Raw genomic sequence first — 24,765 nt, forward strand, 5'->3', positions numbered from 1 at the left:
TTCTCACCAGTACTTGAGCAGAAAACTTTGAAATATATGCATACACAAAGTGTGCTTCAATAATCACAACAGTAATGGATCAGGATTACCACGGACAGTTAAAAAAAATACTGCCTTCCTGTCACAAAAATATGAAGTACCAGGTAGTTTTTGTGCTTCCATCCATTTTCTGAGCCGCTTATCCTCACAAGGGTTGCGGAAGTGCTGGAGCCTATCCCAGTTATTTTCATGCAGCAGGCAAGCTACACCCTGAACTGGTTCCCAGCCAATTGCAGGGCACATAGAGACAAACAATAGTCGCACTCACAATCACACCTAGGGGCAATTTAGAATGCCCAATTAATGTGGCATGTTTTTGGGATCTGGGAGGAAACACGGTAACGCCACACAGGGGGGGGACAGTTGGTTAAAGGACTCCCACTTCTGAGGACCAGGGTTGAAATCCCGGCTCTGTCTGTGTTGATTTTGCATGTTCTCCCCAGGCCTGCGTAGGTTTTCTCCAGGCACTCTGGTTACCTCTCACATCCCAAGAACATGCAGGGTAGGGTAACTGACGACTCTAAATTCCCCATAGGTGTGAATGTGAGCACAAATAGCTGTTTGTTTCAATCTGCCCCGTGATTGGCTGGAGACCAGTATAGGGTGTCCCCCGCCCACCTCTCGTCTGAAGATAACTGGGATAGGCTCCAGCATGGTCGTGACCCTAGTGAGGATAAACGGAACAGAAGATGAATAAATGAATGAAATTAAGTGAACATCTTGTCTTTGATATTTATTACTTCTCTGAGTAGAATGATGTCCTGATGAAAGGTCCTGTTACTCTGAGGTTCCTTAGCATTCTGTTAAAGGTAAGAGCAAAGCAGACAGGTTTTTGACATTTCTTATTCTTTCTCTAATTCATAGCAGGTAACCCCTTGGTGTGCTCTGAGGCCCGCTTCAAGTGTCGAAACGGCCGCTGTGTAGACCGCAGCTTTTTGTGTAATGGTCAGGACAATTGTCAGGATAACAGTGACGAGGAATTCTGTCTGAGTACAGCAGGTAAGACAAGCTCGTTGATCAAAAGTTCATGTCACATAAGTCACAATAAAGCCTCCCTCATACTTAGAGGCTCAGTAGCACACATTTCTTCTTTCTGTTCAGTCAACGTTTCCTAAGATTTCCAATGAAAACTCTGGCTTTGTCTTCTCCATGTAGTTTTAAAAGAGCTGCTTGTCGAACAAGAAAAGCAAAATTTTTTACCTTAAATGCCTCCAAGATATCTGACTAGCACCGGTAGTCACGTTTGACACTATCACTGGCTGCATGTTATTATCAGAAATGTAATCAAAAAAGTTCTTCGCCAGTAGTGAATAGATTCTTACTTGGCCCTGTATATAATTATGCAATCAGACAGGCAAAAAAAAAAAATTGTGGCAGGAAAATTTGCCACTTTTCAAGTTTAGCTGTTTAAATGTGCTGTGTCACAACTGACCTCTTAGTTAGTTATACTGGTTAAATCTGGGTTTCTGATTGCAGCTAAATTATCAAGCTTGAGTATTATGTATCATCAAATAAAATTATAACCCAAAAAATTTGTTTTTTGGCAGATTCCCTGGCACTTTAAGTACTGTACAGAATTTTACCGACTGCAAAATATTCAAGAAACGGTGATAGGTTGCGGATTCAATATTTATATTTCCATAGCCTAATACACTGTATTTAACAAGACTTACGGGCTTTTCAACACAATTTTGAAATAAGACTGCCTGACTCACTTCTTACCCAACTCAAAGTTAGCGGCTATGACTTCATTCCTCTTTTGATGAGCATTATCTTGGATGTATACCCAGTCACTGTGATTAGATGGGCACGTATGCGCCCGCGCGCCATCAAACTCACAAATCTTCACAGTTGAGCATGAAAAATCACACACGTAAAATTTGTTACGAGTAGAAATTTATATTGAAAGACGTCGCATATTTTGTGTAGCCTTGACATTAATTTGCATGTTTAATTCATAAACTTTGATAACAAAACAAGCCTGATCTTAAACAATCAGTATTCACCCGGAAATACGAAATGCAAGTTAACCGTACTGAGCTTGTTCAGAAGTTATGCCAAAAGCACATGTTCCGAGCGTATCTACACCGAAAGTCATCATCATCATCATGAGCCATGTCAAAGGAAATTCAGTTACACTGAAAAGATTTCTGGGATATAACACAGGTAATGTTTCAGTATCTAACTATAATAAGTATGAGATTGTGATTTACTTTGACTTGATCTAAGTTCTAATGTTAGGCTACAGACTATATTTAGTTTTGAAATTGAATGTCGATTGACCGCTTTTAGAAATGTCTGTCTCAGTCTGTGTCTCAGAAATTATGATATTGGGTAACAACTACGTGCTCTGGTATAACAACTCACTAACTTATTTTGAGGTCTTGACATTCCAACCCTATTCACACCCACAATTTTATTTGTGCGGGCATTTCTGACCACACCCTTACATTTTTCAAATATGAGTGACTATACCTATATCACACAGAGCTCGCTACAACGTTGTGACCTCTTCCCCAATAGAATGCTATCCAACACAAGAGCTGAATCAATACACTCCCTTTCAAATGACAATAATGATCTTTTTTGATGGATACTTTCAGCAAGAACATTATCAACTTTGTGAAGGCAAAATTTTTGATCCACCTTTAGCAATACTGTGTGTTGTGGCTGTTTGGTGTACATTTGTATCAGCATTGTCAGTGAGTTTGAAGCCTTCTTCTATGTATATGAAGTATTTTTCTGGGTCTGGTACAACTGGCAGTCTTACCTCACACAGCAGCTGGTGTCTATAGCTTCTGTCAACACTTTGGTCACTCTTTGAATGTAAGTTGAGATGCTTCCTGCTAGCTGCCAAACCTTGACAATCCTTGTGTATAGGTGTGTCAGTCCCACTGATGACTTTTATTTTTATGCTGAGGGAGAAGTCTTTAAAAAGAAAAAAAAGGAATAACATACAAGGAATAACAATGTTGGGCCTCGATGGTAATGCTCTTGCACACAGTCTTTTTTTTCTGCTGAAATTGTTGAAAACGAGCATCTATTTGACCAGCACGACTGCAATCCTGTTTTATCATGTCTTAAATGTGTTGTATTCAGCAGAACTCAAACCTACGTAGAGTTTTTCATTTCTGATCTTGATTTTATGCTATTTAGTAGTTCTTGTACCCCATTAAATTAGGACAAATAAAAACTGCAGGTAACTGTACCATTTAAATCAGTTAGGATTTTTTGCTCCAGAAAGGGGAATTAAAGCTTCTCATTTTTTCTGCTTGTTTTGTTTGAAAAGCTATGGAATGATAAATTTGACTTAATTTTGAAGGAAATGTGTTTTTTAAAGGGCCCTTAAGCGAGTTTGAGATTTAAGCATCACTATTCATGATGATATTGATTGTCTGCCAGATATACAGTAGATATACAAGGTAAAATCTGTAATTCATCTCACATAATCCTTTTTTATTGGCCTCATGAATGCCCATACATACATAAATGTTATGGACTAATGTCAATGGACCTTTCTGACCGGTCAATCACTCGTACAATAATAGCCAATCAGCAGCATTGTCTTGACCCCTGGCTTGACACGCCCCTCTTGTCGTCACATCCTACAAGCAATGCTGCTTATCAGTCATGTGCGCTTTGAAAAGTTAATGATACAAAAAAATGGTCCTCAGATGCGCTTGGGGAACGTGCAATTCTGATGAAAGATATCCAGCTAGGTTACGAGGGGCCCGGTTGATTCATTTTCCAAAGCTTAAAACACAGTCATACGAAGTGTCTATGATGGATTAAGGCTCGCGAAAGCGCACATGTACAAATAAGTATGGACAATATCAACAAACACAAGGCTGTATGTTCAAATTTAAGGGAGAAGTAACTTCTCTGAGTTCCATTTAATTATTATCAGTGCTTTATACATTGCAAGAGAACAACTTTCATTTTGTTAGCGTATCATTGACCTGCTGAATGAAGTGAGTAATGTTTTATGCTGAAGAGTGATACGTAAATGCACGATGTCATGCAAGAAAAATGTCTATTTGCCCATTTGTATCACATTCGACTTTTAAAACACAGCACTGGGTTCCATTACAAGCCAATTCAAATTAATACACCCACTCACTTATAAAGACTTCAATGATATTGCTCGTGATCTTTCCAAGTAAAAAGTACTCACCCTGCTTTACATGCGCAGTACGATTCCACTATTTTATCCTGTTGGATTTCAATATGAAATTTGTGAAGCGTCAAACTTTTTTGCATCGATTGCCAATGTTTCGCTGTAACTCTGACATTGCGTCCTGCTCCGTCCAAAATCATAATTCCGTGTACATATCCTTGCGTGAAATAGTTGAGACCTCTCTGTAGAACTCTCTTGGACAAGTCTGGCGCATTTGGCAAAAAACATTCCGCAATGTTACCGGGAATACGTTATAGAGAATCCACTTCATACCTGTTCTGTTCAGTCACCATTTTGGAAGATTGTGGGAGATGGCAACTGTAGCTAAGGGGGGCGGAGCTGAAGATCGCCAGTCGCAAAGATCCATTGTCCTTAAGTGAGTTCATGAGAGAAAAGAAAGACAGACAAAGTGCCATAAAATGTTCAATTAGGAAGTAATGCAAACATAAAGTATTTAATTAAAAACGTGTTATGAGCGCACAACGGTGGAATAGCTGTAGAGCGTTGGCCTCACAATTCTGAGGTCCAGGGTTCGATCCCGGCCCCGCCTGTGTATAGTTTGCATGTTCTTCCCATGCCCGTGTGGGATTTCTCTGGGCACTCTGGTTTCCTCCCACATCCCCAAAACATGCATTCATTGGAGAGTCAAATTGCCCATAGGTGTGACTGTGAGTGCAACTGTTGTCTGTTTTGTGCCCTGCGATTGGTTGACAGGGTGTACCCCGCCTCCTGCTCAATGACAGCAGGGATCGGCTCCAGCTCTCCAGTGACCCTCGTGAGGATAAGCGGCTCATAAAATGGAAGGATGGCTGGTCGTATTATGAGCGCTCCATTTGTTATGAATTTGAGAACTTTGGCAGCCTTGCCATTTAGCAGATTGGATTGGATTGTTACATTTTCCACAAGCCTGCACTCTCTATTGCACTACTGCATAATTGAATGTTGAAAATCTGTGTATCAATGTAATCCACATCCCAGAAAAAGAATATGCTTGGACAGGTATCAACCTTTAAAATGTTCTTTTTTTCATATTTTCATTTCAATTAGTTTTACTTTGAGATGTGTGAATTATTGGATCACTGCAATTTGAATCATGTATATCACTCAAAACACGCACACGCGCTCACTCACAGACACACATCCACACACGCATGTGCAGGTACGTGCACTGCTTCCCTTTATAATGAGGACAGACCTGCAGGTGACAGATAAGGCATACAATATCCAGCAAAAACTACCTGAGCACGGCGTTTCCCTCCACACTTTGCCTCTTCTCCCTTTACCTCAGTCCATATGCTACTCTACAGTATACTACTAATGATTGCTTCCTTCCCTGTGTCCACATTTAGCTTGTATTTATGGACATTTTTCCCAGAGATCAATCTTTCGTTGCTCATATGAGATTTGATTACAACAGGGCTATAATTGTTTGAGGTGATAATTAGATATCTACAGCTTTTTTATGCCTTTAATATTTTGATTTTTTTTATTAGAGTTGCCTTAAACATGTAGGTACAGACAGTCTGATACTCAGATGCTCTTTCTGTTTATTGTTTGTTTAGTGTGGATTGAAATTTAATTTTGAAATGGCAGAGAGATTCAAGTGCGCTATGTACAATCGTCCAAAAATGCAGTATTGTAATCACAGAAGAGGACTGCAGAGAGAGTGGGCTCAAGTGCCTTTAACAGAGATGAGAAATGGAAAATTCTCCTCATGAACATCACAGAAATGGCATCACATGTAGCGATGGATAGCAATGTAGGAGGATCGAGCTCAGTAAAGTGCCAAGCAGGCAGAAAAAGGTGTGGATTGTGCGATAACTCGAGAGGATCAAAACAGCATCTATCTGAAGTCAAACCCTGAGGCTGAACATTGGAAATCTGGAAACAGCAGTGAAACATGAAACTAGTTTTGCAGTGTTCTCTTTGCTTTTCCAATCCTCTTTGTCTTCATAAAAAAAAAAAAAAAAGGAATGCCGACTTCTGCAAGGGATTGTTGTTTAATCAGAGTTCCTAGACACATTGGATCCTTGCTGCGACGAGAGGAACATTTGTGTTAGACACTTCCAATGCAGGGTCCTACATATTTAATGCAATAAAATCCCCTAAAATGCTCACATCAGAGTCTGAATTTAAACGTAGTTTCAGTGTAAAAAGCATGTCAAGTTGTGTGATGACCTGTTTGGAGATTGTAGTAAGTGATAAAATTTCACATTAAGTCACTTCAAGGAGGCTTTCTCTGAGCTGTCTTTTAGAGGGTCGTTGATGTTAGAGACAAGTAGCAGAAGTAGAGTGAGAATCGTGAGCATGAGCAAAGATCCGAGGGGGCAGCGTTTAATATTTGACAAAGTCCCAAGTGCTTATTTTCAATCTGAAAATATTTTTTTGCATCGGCATAAGAATCTAACATTTCACAAGTGACAAGCGTCATTTGGTTCAGGGGACAAAATACAGTTTTTGTTTTTTTTTTAAATCACAAGTGGCATGATTCAGATATATATACAGTATGTCATGGCAGGGTGAATAGAAAATACCCCATGGAATCCTTTGTCCTCAAATCTGTCAGTGTGACTGCAGCATGAGCTGACAGATTGGATACACTCTGTAAAAGCAAAGCAAAGCAAATGTATTTGTATAGTGCATTTCATACACAAGGTTATGCAATGTACTTTACATGATCAAAAAAAAATTCAATTCAAATAAATAAAACATTTAAAACAGGGGAAAAAAATGCAGTACATGGATCAGGAATGTGTATCCATGTGTCAACTCAAACAACAGAAATGAACATTTAAAAAAAAAAAACACAGCAAAGTGGGATCCAAACATGGCACATTTGAAGTGTTGATCAGCAAATTAGCAAAATAATTGCCAATGACATTTGTGACCAATGGAGTAATGTGGACATAATCCCTCATTTAAATTAAGAGGAGAAGCTTGAGCACGGGCAAACTTTAGTGCTTTATATTGTATTTGTAGTATTTACTTACTATTGGTTACGTCTGTGTTGTCACTGCCTGGTGTTATATAGTTATTTACCAGCAATTTGAGAGTCTGTACATATGTTTTACATTTTCTATGGATGTCATATATGATAGCTTTCAATTGAAATATAAACATCCATTAGCTGAGCCGCTTATCCACAGAAATGATTGCGGGAGTGCTGTCCCATCTATCTTAGAGCAGGAGGCGGGGTATAGAGTTCATGGATGTGACGTCACCGTTTTCAGGGTGCCATATTGCCGGTCAAACAGAGCTGCTTGATACTGTGGGAGACAATGAACCAGAGCAGAATATTCACAAGCCCGAGACCTGTTGTGCTGTTGGTTGTCACAACAGACGAGACAGATCTTCAAGTAGATCATTCTATAGAAAACCGGCTGAAAAGACCAGAAAAGATCAATGGATTTCAGCAATTCAACGTGATGGATAGCAATACACTCCGCCTATGGAGGCAAATGTTTTTTTCCAGTCATAGTTAATGAATGAGAGTTTGTGTAAAACCGGGGTCATTTATTTAAATATTGGTATTCATATTGAAAAAATCTGAGTGGGTCCATTATTATATGGGATTTATTCCTGATTAAGAACAGATCGAGCAACAAAGTATTTGTGTGTGTCCAAAATTTGACTGCTTTCGAACTTTTGTGTGTAAATCTCGATGAGTTACTTACCAGGTGTATGTATCTAGTTGTCCAAGACAAGCGGAAACAAATTAACAGTCCAATTTCTTATCAGTGAAAACATTGACTTTGGCATTAAATATTGGTCCTCTGTGCCAAGTGTCTAATTTTTCCACATACCTTCGTTTAACAGAATTAACTTGCAACAAGGCTTTGTTAGACCCGCAATATGGCGATGTCACGTGATTTTATGACGTAGGTGCACAAGCTCTATATTCTGACCTGGTTGCTATCAAACACAGGGCACATAGAAAGAAACAGTTATAGAATTTACGAATAAATGTAATTTTAATGAATAATCCATGAGGTTGGATACCCAAGAAATTATTCATAGCAACTCAGGCGTATTTTACAGTTCTTCTGGCTGTGCCTTTTCCTCTTGCCGCGGCTCTGCTGCAGTGTCTTTTTCTGCTGAAGCACCTTGATGCATATGTCTCTTTGTGAGTGAAAAACATAGTTATGGTTCGTTTTGGGGACTCTTTTTTTATTCTAGGACAGAATATTCTTATAAACAGACATGCCACCTTTGATTATGTTTGTGAACTGAAGCCGTGACGAAGCGCTGCGGGGCCCACCAGTCGCCCCGGTACTTAGAGTGGGCGGTCTCTAAGTATATCAAAGTAACCTGTTTTGATGCAAGATTTGTACTACATTTCAAGAGTCTGCAGCCTTTGTCATATGTTCAATCGCTACATCTGCTACAATAGTAAGTAATGCTATCCATCCATCCATCCATCCATCCATTCATCCATCCATTTTCTTAGTCACTTATCTTCACAAGGTTTGCGGGAGTGCTGGAGCCTATCCCAGCTGTCAATGGGCAGGAAGCAGGGTACACTCTAAACTGGTTGCCAGCCAATATCAGGGCACATGGAGACAGACAATAGTCACACTCACAATCACACCTCGGGGCAATTTAAAGTCTCCAGTTACCAATTATAAGGAAACCGGAGTGCCCACGCAGGCACAGGGAGAACATGCAGACTCCACATAGGCGGGGCCGGGATTGAACCTGGAACCTCAGAACTGTGAGGCCAATACTTTAATATACTCTATATTGTATGTTATTTGAGAACATATGCATCACATACTGTATGCAGTCACATTTGTATTTGCATTGTCGGGGAAAGAGTTCCATTATTACAAACTGATCCCAAACAGGAATTGTCCCACCATGTTTTTTGTTTTTGAATAAATTGGTGGGATGATTGTGTTTAAAATGAACGTTGACACGTTTAAATTAAACAATTTGAATTATGTTGTCTTTGTTACGACTTCATACAAATTTGAGCTTCATTAAACTTCAGTCCAAAATGTTCCTATATCATTGTGGTGGCGTTTAGCTTTGGAACTAATTGCATTAATGCCACTAAATTTTCTGTGACTGTGTGGCTACTAGCTCACTGTTAGAAAACCTAGCTTTGTGCACGTGAGCATCCGTATTTCAAAAGTGCACATAGGCACACGGACAAGAAGACGAAGGGTCCCTGCCTTTCACTATCTCTACTTGGCTTAGAGACCATGATTTCACGTGTGCCGCCGGCCACCCCCGCGTCAGTGGTCCGGTACTTAGGGCGCTTGACAATATTCTATAGTCTCTTAGGCAATCAAGAAGTAGAACACGATGCAGGGTTTCCCTTTGCGAAGCCGAAAACAGAACAAATTGCACATTCATATGCTGTAAAAGCCTTCTACACAGTAAAAAAAAATACGCACACAACAAAATAAGTGTAAACTGCGTTGTAGCAAGGGAACACTGTACTCATTTCAGTAAAGTGGATTGATTTACAAAAGGAAATTCATTGGGCCACATCTTTGCCACTATTGATCAAATTATTAAAAATATCCGGTGGACACAAGTGGATTTGAGTCCTCATTTAATAAGTACTTAAAACACCAACAGAATTGATCTATTGCACTGTAGAAATTGTGATTTATGCGCTGTTCTGGTCTCACTCTTTAAGAATGGTTGCAATATTGTGACTCCATATTTTTTGTTGAAGAAAAAAAAAACACCATCTGACTTAATTTACAATCTAATATACAATCATATATACACATCTGGCTCACACATTTGAGGACCAGGGTTCAAATCCCAGCCCCACATGTGTGGAGTTTGGATGTACCTGCGTGGGTTTTCAGGTTTCTCATAGCCTTGTGTTGCCATATGCAAAAATCCATTTTCTGGAAAGCATCCATCCATTCATTTTTTTCATTATCCTGGTTATCCTTTTCAGAACCACAGGTGAGCTAAAGTTTTTCCCAGCTGACTTCAGTGAAAGATGAACTACACCCTGGACAGATCGCCAGTCAGTCAGTGTCTGTGTAGTAGTTATTATTTTAACTGCAATACATTTTAATGGGGGCGGCATGGTGGTGCCACCCAATAGAGGGTTAACCTCACAGGCTCCCGCCCCACCTGTGTGAAATTTGCATGTTCCCCCCATGCCTGCGTGGGTGTTGTCCGGGCATTCCGGTTTCCTCCCACATGCCAAAAACATGAATTAATTGGATTAATTATTGTGCATGCGGAAGGTTGTTTGTTTCTATATGCTCTGTGATTTGCTCTCATCCAGTTCAGGGTGTACCCCACCTTCTGCCCAAAGATAGCTGGGATAGGCTCCAGTACTCCTGCGACCCTTGTGAGGATAAGCAGCTCAGAAAATGGATGGATGGATATGTTTTAAGGATCTCAGCATAGTTCTAATAGGTTTCTGTAAGAGGGAACCATAACATGAAGTTGCATTGCAGGGAATGTTACAATTAAGATTCATTTGACAACATGAGTTTTGTGTGAAACTTTGGCAGCTGGCTATCACCATTGACCTAGATTGCGTTGATAAAAATTAGGCCTACTACTAAGCAGCAAGATAAATAAGCAAATGATGTGTCCAAAAGGTAACAGTTTTGTTTGCTTGAACTTGTTTCTGTTCATTTAAATTTGAGTGTTGTTTTCATATAATATTGTCCATCCACCAATTTTCTGTCCCGCTTGTGTCGTGGGCGTGCTGGAACCTATCCCAGCTATTTTCGGGCGAGAGGTGCGATACACCCTGAACTGTGTCCAGCCAATCATAGGGCACATTTGAACAAACAACCATTTACACTCACATTCACACCTACGGGCAATTCAAAGTCTTCAGTCAACCTACACACATGTTTTTGGGATGTTAGAGGAAACCAGAGTACCACGAGTAAAGCAACCCAGGCACGGGCAGAATGTAAACTCCTCACAGGCAAGGCCGGGATTTGAACCCCAATCCTCAGAATTCGGAGGCAAATGTTGTAACCAGTGCCTGCCTTATGTCATTGTGTATGACGAAATTGCCCATAAGCTCATATCCTCACTTCCATGACTGCAACACCATTATCAGTCATAACCTTCTGATGTGTGTAAGCACTCCAGCTGAGATGTCAAATTCCTCATTTTAGACTCAGGGCAGTACTTGCCTGTTGTGAAGAGTAATCTGCACCAATTCAGTGAGAGATGCTCAGGAAGTGTAATAGCTACCCACCACATGTACTAGCATTCTATCTAGTGTATCTGCCCTTTTGAAATAAGCACTTTCAGTAATTTGTCCATACAAGTCAGCCATTTACAAAGCAAATAATTGACATAGGGCTGTAATATGCAGTGACTGTCAGCAAACATCAAGCAGTATCTCCCCCATCTTCATTACCATTGCCTATAAATGTGACATTGATGTCTTGTCAGTCTGATGTATGGAAAGAATGCCAGAGTAATTTAATGGCCCTCAGCATGTATTCACTCGTGGTATTCGTGAGTAGTTTATCGTGTCTCGTGCTGCCATTTTCTCCACACTGATTCCAACCAGAGTACAGCTCCAAATAATAGCAGAGTAGGGGCATGAGATTAAAATGTTAATTAATGTGCAGTTTTTGTTGCAGACAGGTGTGTGTGGCTGAAACTTTTGAAAAATGCCCTTCAGCAGCAGCACTCTTGAGAGATGGCAAAGTGAAAGGGTGTGGGAGGGAGTGTGAAATAATATAAGGGAATGTAATGGCTTTAGACTGAGGTACGGGAGTACAATCTCTAAGTTTTAGTCAACTTTCATTGGAGGCCATGCATGTCACCACTGCCAGTGCATTTAAACTCTTGGAAAGATTCGGAAAACAATCCTTATAAATCAGTGTTGTTCAATTTCAGCTGTAAATCTGCATTCAGGGGTCGATGGACACTTAAGCACAATGCTGTAAACAGCTGATAACCAAAATAGCATTTCAAATTAGGGAACTTCTTTTTCTTTCGGCTTGTCCCGTTAGCGGTTGCCACAGTGTGTCATCTTTTTCCATCTACGCATATCTCATGCATCCTCCTTTCTCACGCCTACTGTCCTCAAGTCCTCCCTCACAACATCCATCAACCTTTTATTTGGTCTTCTTCTCGCTCTTTTGCCTGGCAGCTCCATCTTCAGCACCCTTCTACCAACATACTCATTGTCGCGGCTCTGAACATGTCCAAACCATCCTTTCCTTTCTCTAACCTTGTCTCCAAAAAATCCAACTTTGGCTGTCCCTCGAATTAGCTCATTTCTAACCCTATCCAACCTGTTCACACCAAGCAAGAACCTCAGCATTTTCATTTCTGCCACCTCCAGTTCTACTTCCTGTTGTTTCTTCAGAGCCACTGAAACGAATCCGTACATCATGGCCGGCCTCACCACTTGTTTTATAAACTTTGCCCTTCATCCTAGCGGATACTCTTCTGTCACATAGAACACCAGACACATTCTACCAACTGTTCCATCCCGCTTGGACCTGTTTCTTCACTTCCTTACTACACTCACCATTGCTCTGTATTGTTTACGCCAAGTATTTGAAGTCGTCCACCCTCGCTATCTCTTCTGCCTGGAGCTTCTTCACTCTTTCTCCTCTGCCACTCTCATTCACGCACATATATTCTGTTTTACTTGAGCTAATCTTCATTCCTCTCCATTCCAATGCATACCTCCATTTTTCTAATCGTTCCTCTGCCTGCTCCCTGCTTTCACTGCAGATCACAATCTCATCTGCGAACATCATGGTCCAGGGGGTTTCCAGTCTAACCTCATCTGTCAGCCTATCCATTCCGACCGCAAACAGGAAGGGGCTCAGCGCGGAACCCTGATGCAGTCCCACCTCCACCTTAAATTCTTCTGACACACCTACGGCACATCTCACCACTGTTCTGCTGCCCTCATACATGTCCTGTACTATTCTAATATATTTCTCCGCTACACCAGACTTGCGCATGCAGTACCACAGTTCCTCTCTTGGTACTCTGTCATAGGCTTTCTCTAGGTCTACAAAGATACAATGTAGCTCCTTCTGACCTTCTCAGTACTTTTCCACAAGCATCAAATAATGCATCAGTGGTACTCCTTCTAGGTATGAAACCTTACCGTTGCTTGCAGATACTTACTTCTGTCCTGTGTCTAGCCTCCACTACTGTTTCCCATAACTTCATTGTGTGGATTATCATCATTATTCCTCTGTAGTTTCCAGAGCTCTGAACATCGCCTATGCTCTTAAAAAATGGGGAATAGCACACTTTTTGCTCCATTCTTCTGGCATCTTCTCTCCCGCTAGAATTCTATTGAATAAGTTGGTCAAAAACTCCACAGCCACTTCACCAAATTTCCTCCATACATGCATATAAATTAGTGAACATTTAGTATATATAAAATGATTATTCATCAGCTCTTGTGGTGTTAAAATGACTACTACATGTACTCATGTTGAAAAGAGTTTTATAGTTTTTGCGGTGCTATTGTTAAAATACAAAGGAGCAAGTTCCTTACTTTTAAACTCCTTCATCTCCAACTTAACAAAGGCCAGTCTTTTTGGAACTCTTACTCTTGAAGGGGTTGTTGGAAAAAGGTTTTTGCCACACAAACGTGTATTGGGTCTACAAAAATTACCTCACATCCTTGGAACAGGACTAGTCAACTGTCACTTGTCAAGTCCATGTAAATCAACAAGCTCCCTGTCTGCAGCCTATGCAGTTGCCATGGTGATGGTTGGGCAAGGGACAACAGGCATACACAGACTGCTTGAGGAATTTCACTGTGGACAAAGGCTACTCTGTTGCTTTAGGTTAGACCTGTACGAGGACAGATTGTGGGCTTTTACGTGTATGTGTTTGCATGTGTCATTTTGCATGCATTTGTGTTGTGGGGAGTGATCTCATTACAATAATGCGGCATTGTAAAAGGCACATACTATATAAGAGACACTACATTATTGACAATATTTCTTTTCCTTTTTACCTGTGCTTTTTTGTGTTCAAATAGATGTATTTTTAATAATACTTAATTCTGCAGACAGTAAATTCTGAATAGATTATGCATTTATCGAGTAACAATGTCTGTGGAACTTGTTTCATGGTTTTGACAGAAGGTGCATGAATAACAATGTGATCTTTGCCATTTGTTTGAATGTGTTAATTGTTGTTGGGGGCTGACAATGCAAACTTTGAATGTTTTAAAACTGTCTAATTGCCAAAGGAACATATTAGGAGGGAAAGGCCTGTGTGTTATGTTTTTTTAATTTTTTTTAAAATGGCACATCTACTGGCCCTGTATAAATACTACAACGTGATCTTTTGCAGGTCCATATGAAGTGGCATCATTTCGAAAATGCTGTCATAGCACCCTTGGTTCTATAAACTTTTTTTGCGAAGAATGTGCCTTTAATTTTAAATCGATTTTTACATTTTCATAGAAAATATTTTCGAAGGAATCATGGATAAATGCAAATACCAGTGGCAGATGTATTGAAAATCACATACAGTATAACCACCTCTGGCAACAAATTTCCCTAAACTCACGTTCCCTGTCAGTAGCCATTGCATGTTGAATCATTCTGAATTTTGATCAATAAATAGCTCTAAGTTTAATGACATACTTTGCATATTCAGTATAGTTGTTCCTCAATATGTATTATTAGGGTTTTTAAATGAACTAATCCATAATGAAATCCCATAGCCTCAACATAATCCCAAAATGAATCTTCTTGAGTGGCAGGGGGCTTTCATCATGGGCAGTGTTTACTCTACCAGTAAACAGAAACGCACCTAAGTGATGCATTAGATGTCGGTCATTTCCCACTGTAATGGGCCTGGTTATTTTCTGCTCCATGCCAGTTCTGTAAATGTGCATTCACCTGCAAAACGATTTCACTGAAGTTGTTGCCGACAGGCTGTAGAATTCTGAATGTGAGACATCATTCAAACCTACATGTGTTGGTTTCCACATCCATGTATATGCTGTTTGTGTATCCATCAGGGAAATGGTAAAATAAAGAGTTCTCTGGAAAAAACACAAAGGATCTGTGCCCAGGAGAGAGAAAGGAGTCGTGTCAGAGACTATGACAGACGGAAATGTGAGTGGACGGTGGGGTGAATAAAGGAGCTAAAGTAAAATGCGTGAAATAGAGGGGAGTGGAGAGATAGAGGGAAAGAAAGCATGAGGCAGAGAATAATGCAGAGCGAGAGAAAAGATGACAGAGATGAGGGATTAAGGAAAGTGACAAAGCCATTGAGGGAAGAGGTATAACCCTCTGGATTCAGTGCGTGGAAAGACAGGGAATCTTGGGGTGAACAAAGAACAGGATGATAGAGACGGGCATCAGATCAGGGAGGGGTCATGAGAGCATATGGAAAAAGATATGTGAAAGAGAAAGGTGAAGTAAGCAGAACATACTGTAGTGGTATTTGCTGAAATGGGAATGAGCAAGTAGTATAAATGCAGAATGAGAAAACAGGGGAATGGATGACAACATTAGTGAGATGGCAATGAAATAAATCAGTGGCTGAAAATAAGGACTTAAAACAGGAAAGAAACAAAAGATAGTGAAAAGCAAAAAATTATTTTACATTTTGAAGGTCACTCTTGAAGCTTTAGTCATCAAATTCGTTGCAAAAACAAGAGGCCACTTAGCTGCTCTCAACTGCTTCTTTGTTCCTTACAGTGGGGGAAATGTGTTTCTGTGACTCACCTCTCACATGAGCGTCAACTTTCCAATTTCTGCCAGTGCTTGCTTTTCTTTTTCCATACTCCTTATTTGTGCTATGATGTCTCTTTACAGCCTCACCTACTCAAAACATGTTCTGATTTCTGCCGACAGTTTGATTTGAAATTCTCATGCACACTTTGCCTGATGTCATTGCCTTTTTTGTAACAGAGGGGCCCCTTTATTCTTACTTTGACAACAATTGTTTTAGAAGAATCTCGTTTAAAACAACCATTGTTGTTGGAGTGTCTGAATGGGGAAAAATCTACTTCAGAAGTACAGTACAGTAGCTTGTTTTGTGAAATAACTACAAAAAGAAACACCACATTATGTTAGTTTCATATCATCATGAGATCATGAGAACTTGCTGTTGTAGCCTATGTTGAGTCCATACTCACAAACATTCCAAAGCCAAAAAGAGACATAGATGATAGTATACAAAGCTTTCTTTTGAATACATTCAAACACATTATCAAATAGTTTTTCTTTTTTTTTTTAAACTTTCAAATGTAAGCTTACATTTCAAGGATTGTGGTGTTCGTGAGGTGCCAGTAATTCGGTGTACACGTCTGCATTCATTAATATAGTAAAGTGTTTGTTCTCTGTTTCTTTGGTTTGCTTTTGCCTCCTGAGCGAAAAGACAAGTTGTGTCCAAACCACTAAAATCGACTGAATCTTGAGACCAAGTGGTCTCTCGAGAGATGGGCTTTGAGTGTGTTTTAGAACTGTGAGTGTCACAAAGACACAGCAGTCTACTTGAGAAAAAATTCTTAGAAATAGCATCGAAATGGGGAGCTATGTATTCCTTCAAAAAAAGTATTACCTTTTTTTGTTTAAGTAATATTATGATTTACAAATATAGCAGTCATTTATATGCAGCAAAGACAAGTTTTAAATTTCACAAATGAGGTATTTAGCATTCCTTGGTTTTAAAGTTAGTAACATTTTTTATTATGTATTTAAGTTACATGTTTAGCTGTGGACTGATGAGGACTTAACATTATCTTGACAAATATGTGTTTCTTCTGTTTGTCTGTATCTTGTCTAAGGTGTAATTTATTTATTAATGTACAGTCTACTGTTTGTGTGCTTGTTTTTTATTTTCTTCATGTATTGCAAATATCCAGTTTGTTGTAACTAGTTAAGTACTCTGTCAGCACACAACAAATAGAATAGAAAGATAAGTAGAAAGAAAAAGAAAAACTTCAAGCTAAAAATAAAAAAAATTGGGTAAATTGCTTTGTTCGATGTGTTGTTCTCTGTATCTGTTTGTCATATCGAAACTTGCATTCCTTGTAGTAAACACTGTACATGTACTATAATTGTATCATCATCTTTACCCAAGCATCCACCGTGTTCACAGACTGCAAAGAACTCAGCAGTTGCGATTTCCCTGTTTTTTTCATTCCGGTCAGGCAACTTGAAAAGTTGAAGTCAAGGCTTCCGGAACAACGATTGTTAATACGATATATGTGCATGACTGTGAGTTGTCAGTTCAATATAAATACTCACGCTGTACAGTACCTGTTTATGTTAACATCAACTATAACTGTCTGAAACTCACCGAATCCATTGACATTGGTGTCTAACCTATTAACAGAGTCCCCCTGCTGAGAATAAGGCAGGAAACTAAATTATCTTTGATGCAAACTTGGGCTTTTGTTGATCAAATGAAAAAGATTATAGACAATAAAATCTCCCACCATGAATGAAAGTTCATGCAAAGAGAAAAGCCTCAAAGTTCCTAAAGCCTGAACTATCCAAACGAAAAGAAAAAAACAGTCCCTCAACTTCTGTTTTGCTTGTAATCCACCTGGAACAAGTCTATATTAAGTCTACTGTCATATGCATCACAGTTATGACAGATTTTTTTTGCATTTTATTCAAATCTAACATTACACCAGATGGAACAATCGACAACTGGTTAGAGAATCTGCCTCACAGTTCGGGGAACCGGGGTTCAAATCCCAACCCTGTCTGTGTGTAGTTTGCATGTCCTCGGTGTGAGTTTTCTCCAGGCACTCCAGTTTCCTCACACATCCTCAAAACATCTATAGTAGCGTAATAAATAGATAACTCTAAATTGCTCTTAGGTGTGTGTGAATGTGTGTGTGGATGGTTGTTTGTTTATGTGTGCCGTGCGATTGCCTAGGAACCAGTTCAGGGTGTCCCTCCTATCTGAAGATAGCTGAGATAGGCTCAAGTGCTCCTGCCACCCTTGTGAGGATAAGCAGCGCAGAAAATGAATAGATGTAACACCCCATTTTAATTACTCTTCCGTGGAACTGTGTGACAGTTTTTTACCTTTGTTTAATTCTAAGGTTAAGGACATCATGCACGGTATCAACCCCTCAGACCACAAATAGGATCTCCTTCATAGTTTTGATCCAATGTCCTTTCCCCTCTTCTCAGAACGGTTGCTTCATATGAGAACAACTACATGCAGCCTTGACTCTATTTCCACAAAATTTCTCTGAGGTTTTTAACTCATAGTGCCAGCTGTTTTCAGAAAAGAAAATCCCCGTGGTGACAGCTGTTTTGGAGGATTTTGAGTAACTTTTAAAGGCTTGCATAATATTTAGTTTGATGATTGTATGCATACCAAAGCTACCAAATTAAGGGATGAACTCTCTTCTTTCAGGAGCAAAAAAAGATGGATCTGCTCATTAGTTATGAGTAGTGAAATCTAAGACATTTTGCGTTTTTGGTTGCATCTCAGAGATGATAGCGATAATTAGCTTTTTGTGAAAAGCAACATTTATGCAACAGGAGTTCTGATGCCGGTATATTTTATTTGCTTTTTGTCACATTATGTCTTTCCTTTGCATGATCCAGCTAACAAACACATTTAGGAATGCCTATTGATTGCAGCATAATCAGGTATTTGGCTCTGTAATTTGCTGTTTGTAATTCAAACTCACCGGATATCACGTCAGTTATGATGCTTCGTGTTGTTTGCTAGCTGTTGACATACAAGATCTGTTACATCACATTTCTAACACAAACACACAATGGTGCTAACTACCACAATACATATTCTGCGATTACTTTATCGATACTTTTGTCTCTGAGTGTAAAAATGTTTCAGCTCGTCCGATTTCCAGCCTGACTCCGCCACTCAGCAGCGCATGTCAGGCTACTGGGCTGTGTGTCAAATCTAAAAATGATTCATCGCTGCCCTCTCTTAGCGGGTTCGCTATTAGAAAACCGTTGAATCTTTGTGGGGAGGTAGATAAAAGTGTCCTCTACCACTAACCATGAAGAAACCATAAATATGTATTAATACGTGCTCAGCACCCAGGAGATTGGTTTAAAACTATCCATTAATATGTGTTCGGCAAAAGCGATGTTGGTCCATTATTAATAGTTCTCTGCCTGACGTTGTAGTCCCCTCTGCTTTAAAACATGGAGTGATGCAACACAGCCATGATCCTTCTGATTATAATAATTTTAGACCAATCTCCCTCCATCTGTTTTCTGAGGCACTTATCCTCACAAGGGTCATGGGAGTGCTGCAGCCTATCCCAGGCAGGAGGCGAGGTACATCCTGGTTGCCAGCCAATCGTAGGGCACAAAAGAACAAACAAGCATTCGCACTCACATTCACACCTATGGGCAATTTAGTCTTCAATTAACACATGTTTTTGGGATGTGGAAGGAAACTGGATTACCCGCAGAAAACCCATGCAGGAATGGGGCGGACATGCAAATGCCACACAGGAATTATGAGGCAGACGCTTTGAGCAGTCATCCACCTTGTCGCCTTGATCGATCTCAAAACTTCATTTTTTTTCCATAGTCTTAGAGAAGTTAGTGTCTCGACAGCTTTTAAATGTAATGTCTTTCAACATGTCACGGTGCGAGTTTGATTGGAGGTTCAGTGAGCAGCGAAGTGGTAAAAGGTGCAGTCTCTGTGAGTGAAACAAAATTACATGTCCTTGTTCTTTGCTCATGAGGACTCTTTCAGCGGCAGTTGCCACGTTAAATGGTTCAGTAAATCTAGTTTATTTTTATGATAATCACAATTGTTAATGTATCTCATCATTTTAGGTCTTTGTTTTAAAATATATTAAAACTCCCACATTAACTTTCTTAATCGCAGTTGGCTTTGTTGGGTTCCTGCTTTGCCTGGGGCTTCTCTATTATTGTTAATGTTGTTGTTTCTATTATTGTACCATTGTTTTTTGTTTTTTGTGTGTGTGTGCGTCTCTGCTTGGTCTGTCACTTTGTAAATATATTTTAAAGGAGCGATACAAATAAAGAATTCATTTGTGATTATTATTGTGGCTTTTTGAGTGTCATCAAATGTTTTTTCAAACGCTGTTTTTTTTCTAGTTCAGAAAGTTGTGATATACTAAATAACCAGCAAGTGAGTTGAGGAGTGTCAGGGAAAAAAACATCCATACATTTTATACACCACTGCAGTTCAGTGTTTTCAGTCTCGAAGATGATGCTTTAACACTAAAATATGCAGGCCCTTGCTGAGATGGCATACATTTCTTGATTGCATTTTCCGCAATGTTTTTTGCACCTCTGTGTGGATGTAAGAATTTTTTGGCGACATTTTTGTGCCACTGCAAAATAAGCCACCATGGAGCCAAAGAACATTCTAAGAAAGACCCTTTGTTGTTTTGAAGAAAAAAAAAAAAAAAAGAGTAGAATTCAAGTTAGAACCAGTAGCGAGTACTGTATAAAAATGGCGTATGTGCTTGCCTTCTCATTTCCTGGGATTGATATACATACTTTGTGTCCTGCAATGCTCTTGTGAGTTAGTCTGCTTTTATTACTCAGTAGTGAGCATGACCCCAACTTCATCTGTATCTTTTTGTACGTTTATTTGGTGTTGGCTTGCTGAATGCCACTGCTAAATAAATCACCAGGAGGCCAAGGAAAGTTCTATGTACCAGCCCTTTGATAAAGAAATTAAGCAAGAACCCATAGCAAAGTACAACATTGGCAAATGTGGCCAATTTTTCCAGAATGTACAGGAAGTGAGGACTGAGGCAAGGATCTGAAAAATAAACCTTCTGTGGGGCCACGGTCTGCCTCAGTCTGTTGGCTTGAGATGGCGAGAGAGAGAGAGAGTAGGATGAGTAGAAGGGAAGATAAAACACAATGGATGGGTTTTGCTGCAGAGAAGGGATGAGAGAACAAAGGGTACAAAAAAAGCCGTATTTGCAACAATAATAGTCCCATGGGAACAGGAGCAACGAAATTCCTGGTCAACTCCCAGTACCAGAGTACCTGGAGAAAAGCCACGGAGGCATTGGGAGAACATGCAAACTCCACACAGGCAGGACTGCGATTTTAACCCTGGTCCTCAGAACTGTCAGGCAATTGTGCTAACCAGTCATACACTGTATTATTATTATTATTATTGGTGTTATTATTTTTATATTGATGTAACCCCTCTCCCCCCAAAAACATATTTAAATTGATTGAAATTGAGTTCACGCCGTCTGCCATCCTGCTGTAAAGAGTGAATTCACTCTCTTTTGAAGCGCAGGGAGGATGTGAGTTCGCAGAAACCAACTTGGTGGGTGTTATTCTCTTGTTTAACTTTGATAAAAGACGCAGGGGCTTCAGTCTCTCCCTCCAGCATGACCAGACCTATTGTTGAAAGAGAGCGATTACATGGTGGAATAGGCACTGGGGTCTTGCTCTACTTCTTTACTAGGATGAGAATAAAGCAGAACAGTAACCGGGGCAGGAATGGGATTGTATGCTGGAATTTATATTTGAAATGTATGCATGTTTAGTAGGGTTGGGAATCACAGAGTCCCTTACAATGCAGTATTACAATATTTTGACAAGGACGGTGGAAAAAAATATGTACAGGAGAAACCCACTCATAAGACATCCTTATATCTGTTCTACAATATGACACTGGTGAAGGGAAAAGAGATAATGAAACATGCCTCTCGAGTCAAATTAGCATTTGTATAAATGAAACCATTCATTTATCTTCCATTCCTCTTATGCTCAGTAGGGTCGCCGGTGCGCTGGAGCCCATCCCAGCTAACTTGGTGCAAGAGACAGGGTACACCCGGAACTGGTCACCAGCCGAATGCAGGGCACATCTAAACAAACAATTCATACTTACATTCATGCCAATGGGCCATTTAATCCTCAGTTAACCTACCCTGCATTGCCCTAAGGGCAATTTAGAGTCCCCAATTAAATGCATGTTTAGAGATGTGGGAGGAAACTCGAGTACCCGGAGAAAACCTACACAGGCACTAAGAGAACATGCAAACTCCACACAAGCGGCCGGGATGAAATAATGTACTATTTAAATGGAACAAAATGTTATCATGATCAAAATGTGTTTGTCTATTAGACATGCAAGAGTATGGACAAGATGCCAATCACTATTATTAGGATCAATATTGTAATCACGATCATCAATAAAATTCATGTAAAGTGTAAAGAGGAGTGCAAAACGTATTTTTTATGTGCCCTGCATTTGGCTGCCGACCAGTTCAGGGTGTACCCCCACAGAGTCAGCTGGGATAGGCTGCGCCACGCCCATGACCCAAGTCATAGAAAATGAATGAATGAATGATTAAAAGAAACCAAATTCATCTTATACGTGAAACTTTATCAAGTCTGACCTGAATAAATAACAACACAATATCATAATAAATATTCATTTAACCTGCATGTTGATCCCTTTAGCCCAGTTGTCATTTAGTCATCATATTAATGCATCTTAGTGATCCATTAACCAAGTGCTTATTAATTAAAAAAAAATAATAATAACAATAATTTATGGGGCATTTTCAAGACCTACTATGACTGTTTCGATATCACGGAAGACTTGAACATTAATGTTGACAAGAACATGGGGAAAAAAATCTAAGGAACTCTGCTACACTGGACACATTTGACCTTTTACGGGATATTAAGAGACCAACGGGATATTAAGAGACCAACCTGGTCATGTCTAAGGATGTTGAAATTTTATCAGTTGACAGAATGGATGTGGCTGTTCCTGACCATTTTTGTGTATTCTTTGAATTACACATTCTTTCAGACCACATCAATGTCTATTAAAAAAATGGTACATAAATGAGAGTCCCGCCAATAATTTTATGGAGACCTTGAGCTGACACTTGAACTTTTGGATAATTTCACCTGGAAAATCTCACATGTCATGATGGCTGTCACTTCTATTAACACTAAGACAATGTTGAGGTGACCTAGAATATGATATAGATAAAAGTCATTTATCATTATATAAATAAAAGTGGTTCATGTCAAGAAATGTTCTTTTTTTTATGTATGGACACTGACGGGACACCCTGTTTTGCAATGTAAAATAAGAAAGGATCAATGTGAACTACTTCAAACTTCATTACATTGTTCCAAAAATGAACTACTGTATTTTTCGGACTATAAGTCGCAGTTTTTTTCATAGTTTGGCCATGGGGTCCGACTTATTCTTCAGAGCGACTTATACAGGTATGTGAAATTTTTAACACATTATTACATCCATCCATTTTCCGAGTCGCTTATCGGTTATTTTCACACTGACAACCGTAAGAGGGCACCCTAGGCCCGTCTATCTGTAACTTATAACAATTAAAAAGGACTCACCAAAAATGCCCTTGCAGAGAAAATCATATTCTGCAGATTATTATAATTAACATTCTTATGATGTTGCTAACCCATGATGACAAAAGTAGTTCTTACCATGAATGCGACTTGTGGTCTTTCATACGTCATTAGATTAAGCTTCATGCAGGCGTTGAGACTTCCTTCCGTTTATCGTGAACGTATTTCAGTTTGACTTGCCATCATGATGGTGCGATGGTGAATGGTTCTTGCCAACAAAGGGATGTCTTTTATTCGTTTGATCATCTTGTTTATATACGAAGTTGGCAAAATGTTTATTGGCAACATCGTGGACGAATGCTTTGGCATACTCCCCATCTGTGAATGTAGACACAAAGTGAACCATCCGTCTCCACAAAGGTTGTCCATTCTTGTTGAAAACTTCGGTACTCCTCATATTTTTTTTCTTTGAGCGACCTTTGTCAAAAGCGTTTCCATAATTACTTAGTTGTTCTGACACAATCGGAGTTCAACCCTTCTGTGCCTGTGGACTGTGGGAATTCCACTAAGTCAAACTGTCTCTGCGTCATTTCCATTGCCTGCTGCCCCAAACTACGGCAAGCCCACTCGGACAAACCTGCGTCATGTCCGTTGCCTGCCGCCCCAAACTATGGCAACCCCACTAGGACAAACCTTCTCTGCGTCATTCGCATTGCCCATACGACAGAAATCACATGTAGACTATGTCATAATGAGGGCTCTTCAAGCCATAGGCAACCACCAAAAGAGCCAGGTATGGCTCGCGAGGCATAGGATCCCGACCCCTGTTGTGGGAGCAGTGGATGACCGATGGACAGCACAGCTTCCGGGTGAATCGGACATATAACTTTCCGGGTCATTGGATGGCTTGACAAAGTATAGTCTTCTGTGACAACCAAAACCATCCTGTTGGGATTCAGAAAGGCTGGAATAGGCTAGTTGTTATGGCAACCAACGATGAATCTGACGTAAGCGATGTAGAAGAGGAAGCGACGCGTCATCTACCTCTGGAGTTGGCGGACTAGTTTATAAGTGACACCGAGGATGAAGATTTCATTGGATTTTAGTTACCGGGTATTTGGAGTGACACGGATGGTTATGGTAAACTTCTTATTATGTTATTTATGCTATAGTTATCGGAATAACTCTTAATATGTTATGTTAACATACCAGGCACGTTCTCAGTTGTGTCATGTAATGTAAGCATACCGGTCAGCCTGTTGTTGCCTCTATTCTATTTTTATTTTAGATTGTTTG

The 24,765-nt window shown here is 39.8% G+C and overlaps 1 protein-coding gene across 1 annotated transcript in view; it reads left to right on the forward strand.

Moving 5' to 3' along the window:
* The window catches only part of ldlrad3 (low density lipoprotein receptor class A domain containing 3), a 107,445-nt gene that overhangs the window by 54,724 nt on the left and 27,956 nt on the right, over window positions 1–24,765 (forward strand). Inside the window, exon 4 of the mRNA XM_061821876.1 lies at window positions 904–1,038. Within this exon, the coding sequence (XP_061677860.1) occupies window positions 904–1,038 (135 nt within the window). The remainder of the gene's footprint in view (window positions 1–903; window positions 1,039–24,765) is intronic.

The sequence above is a fragment of the Syngnathoides biaculeatus genome, chromosome 6 (genome assembly GCF_019802595.1).
Source record: "Syngnathoides biaculeatus isolate LvHL_M chromosome 6, ASM1980259v1, whole genome shotgun sequence".
In the NCBI taxonomy this organism is placed as follows: Eukaryota; Metazoa; Chordata; class Actinopteri; order Syngnathiformes; family Syngnathidae; genus Syngnathoides; species Syngnathoides biaculeatus.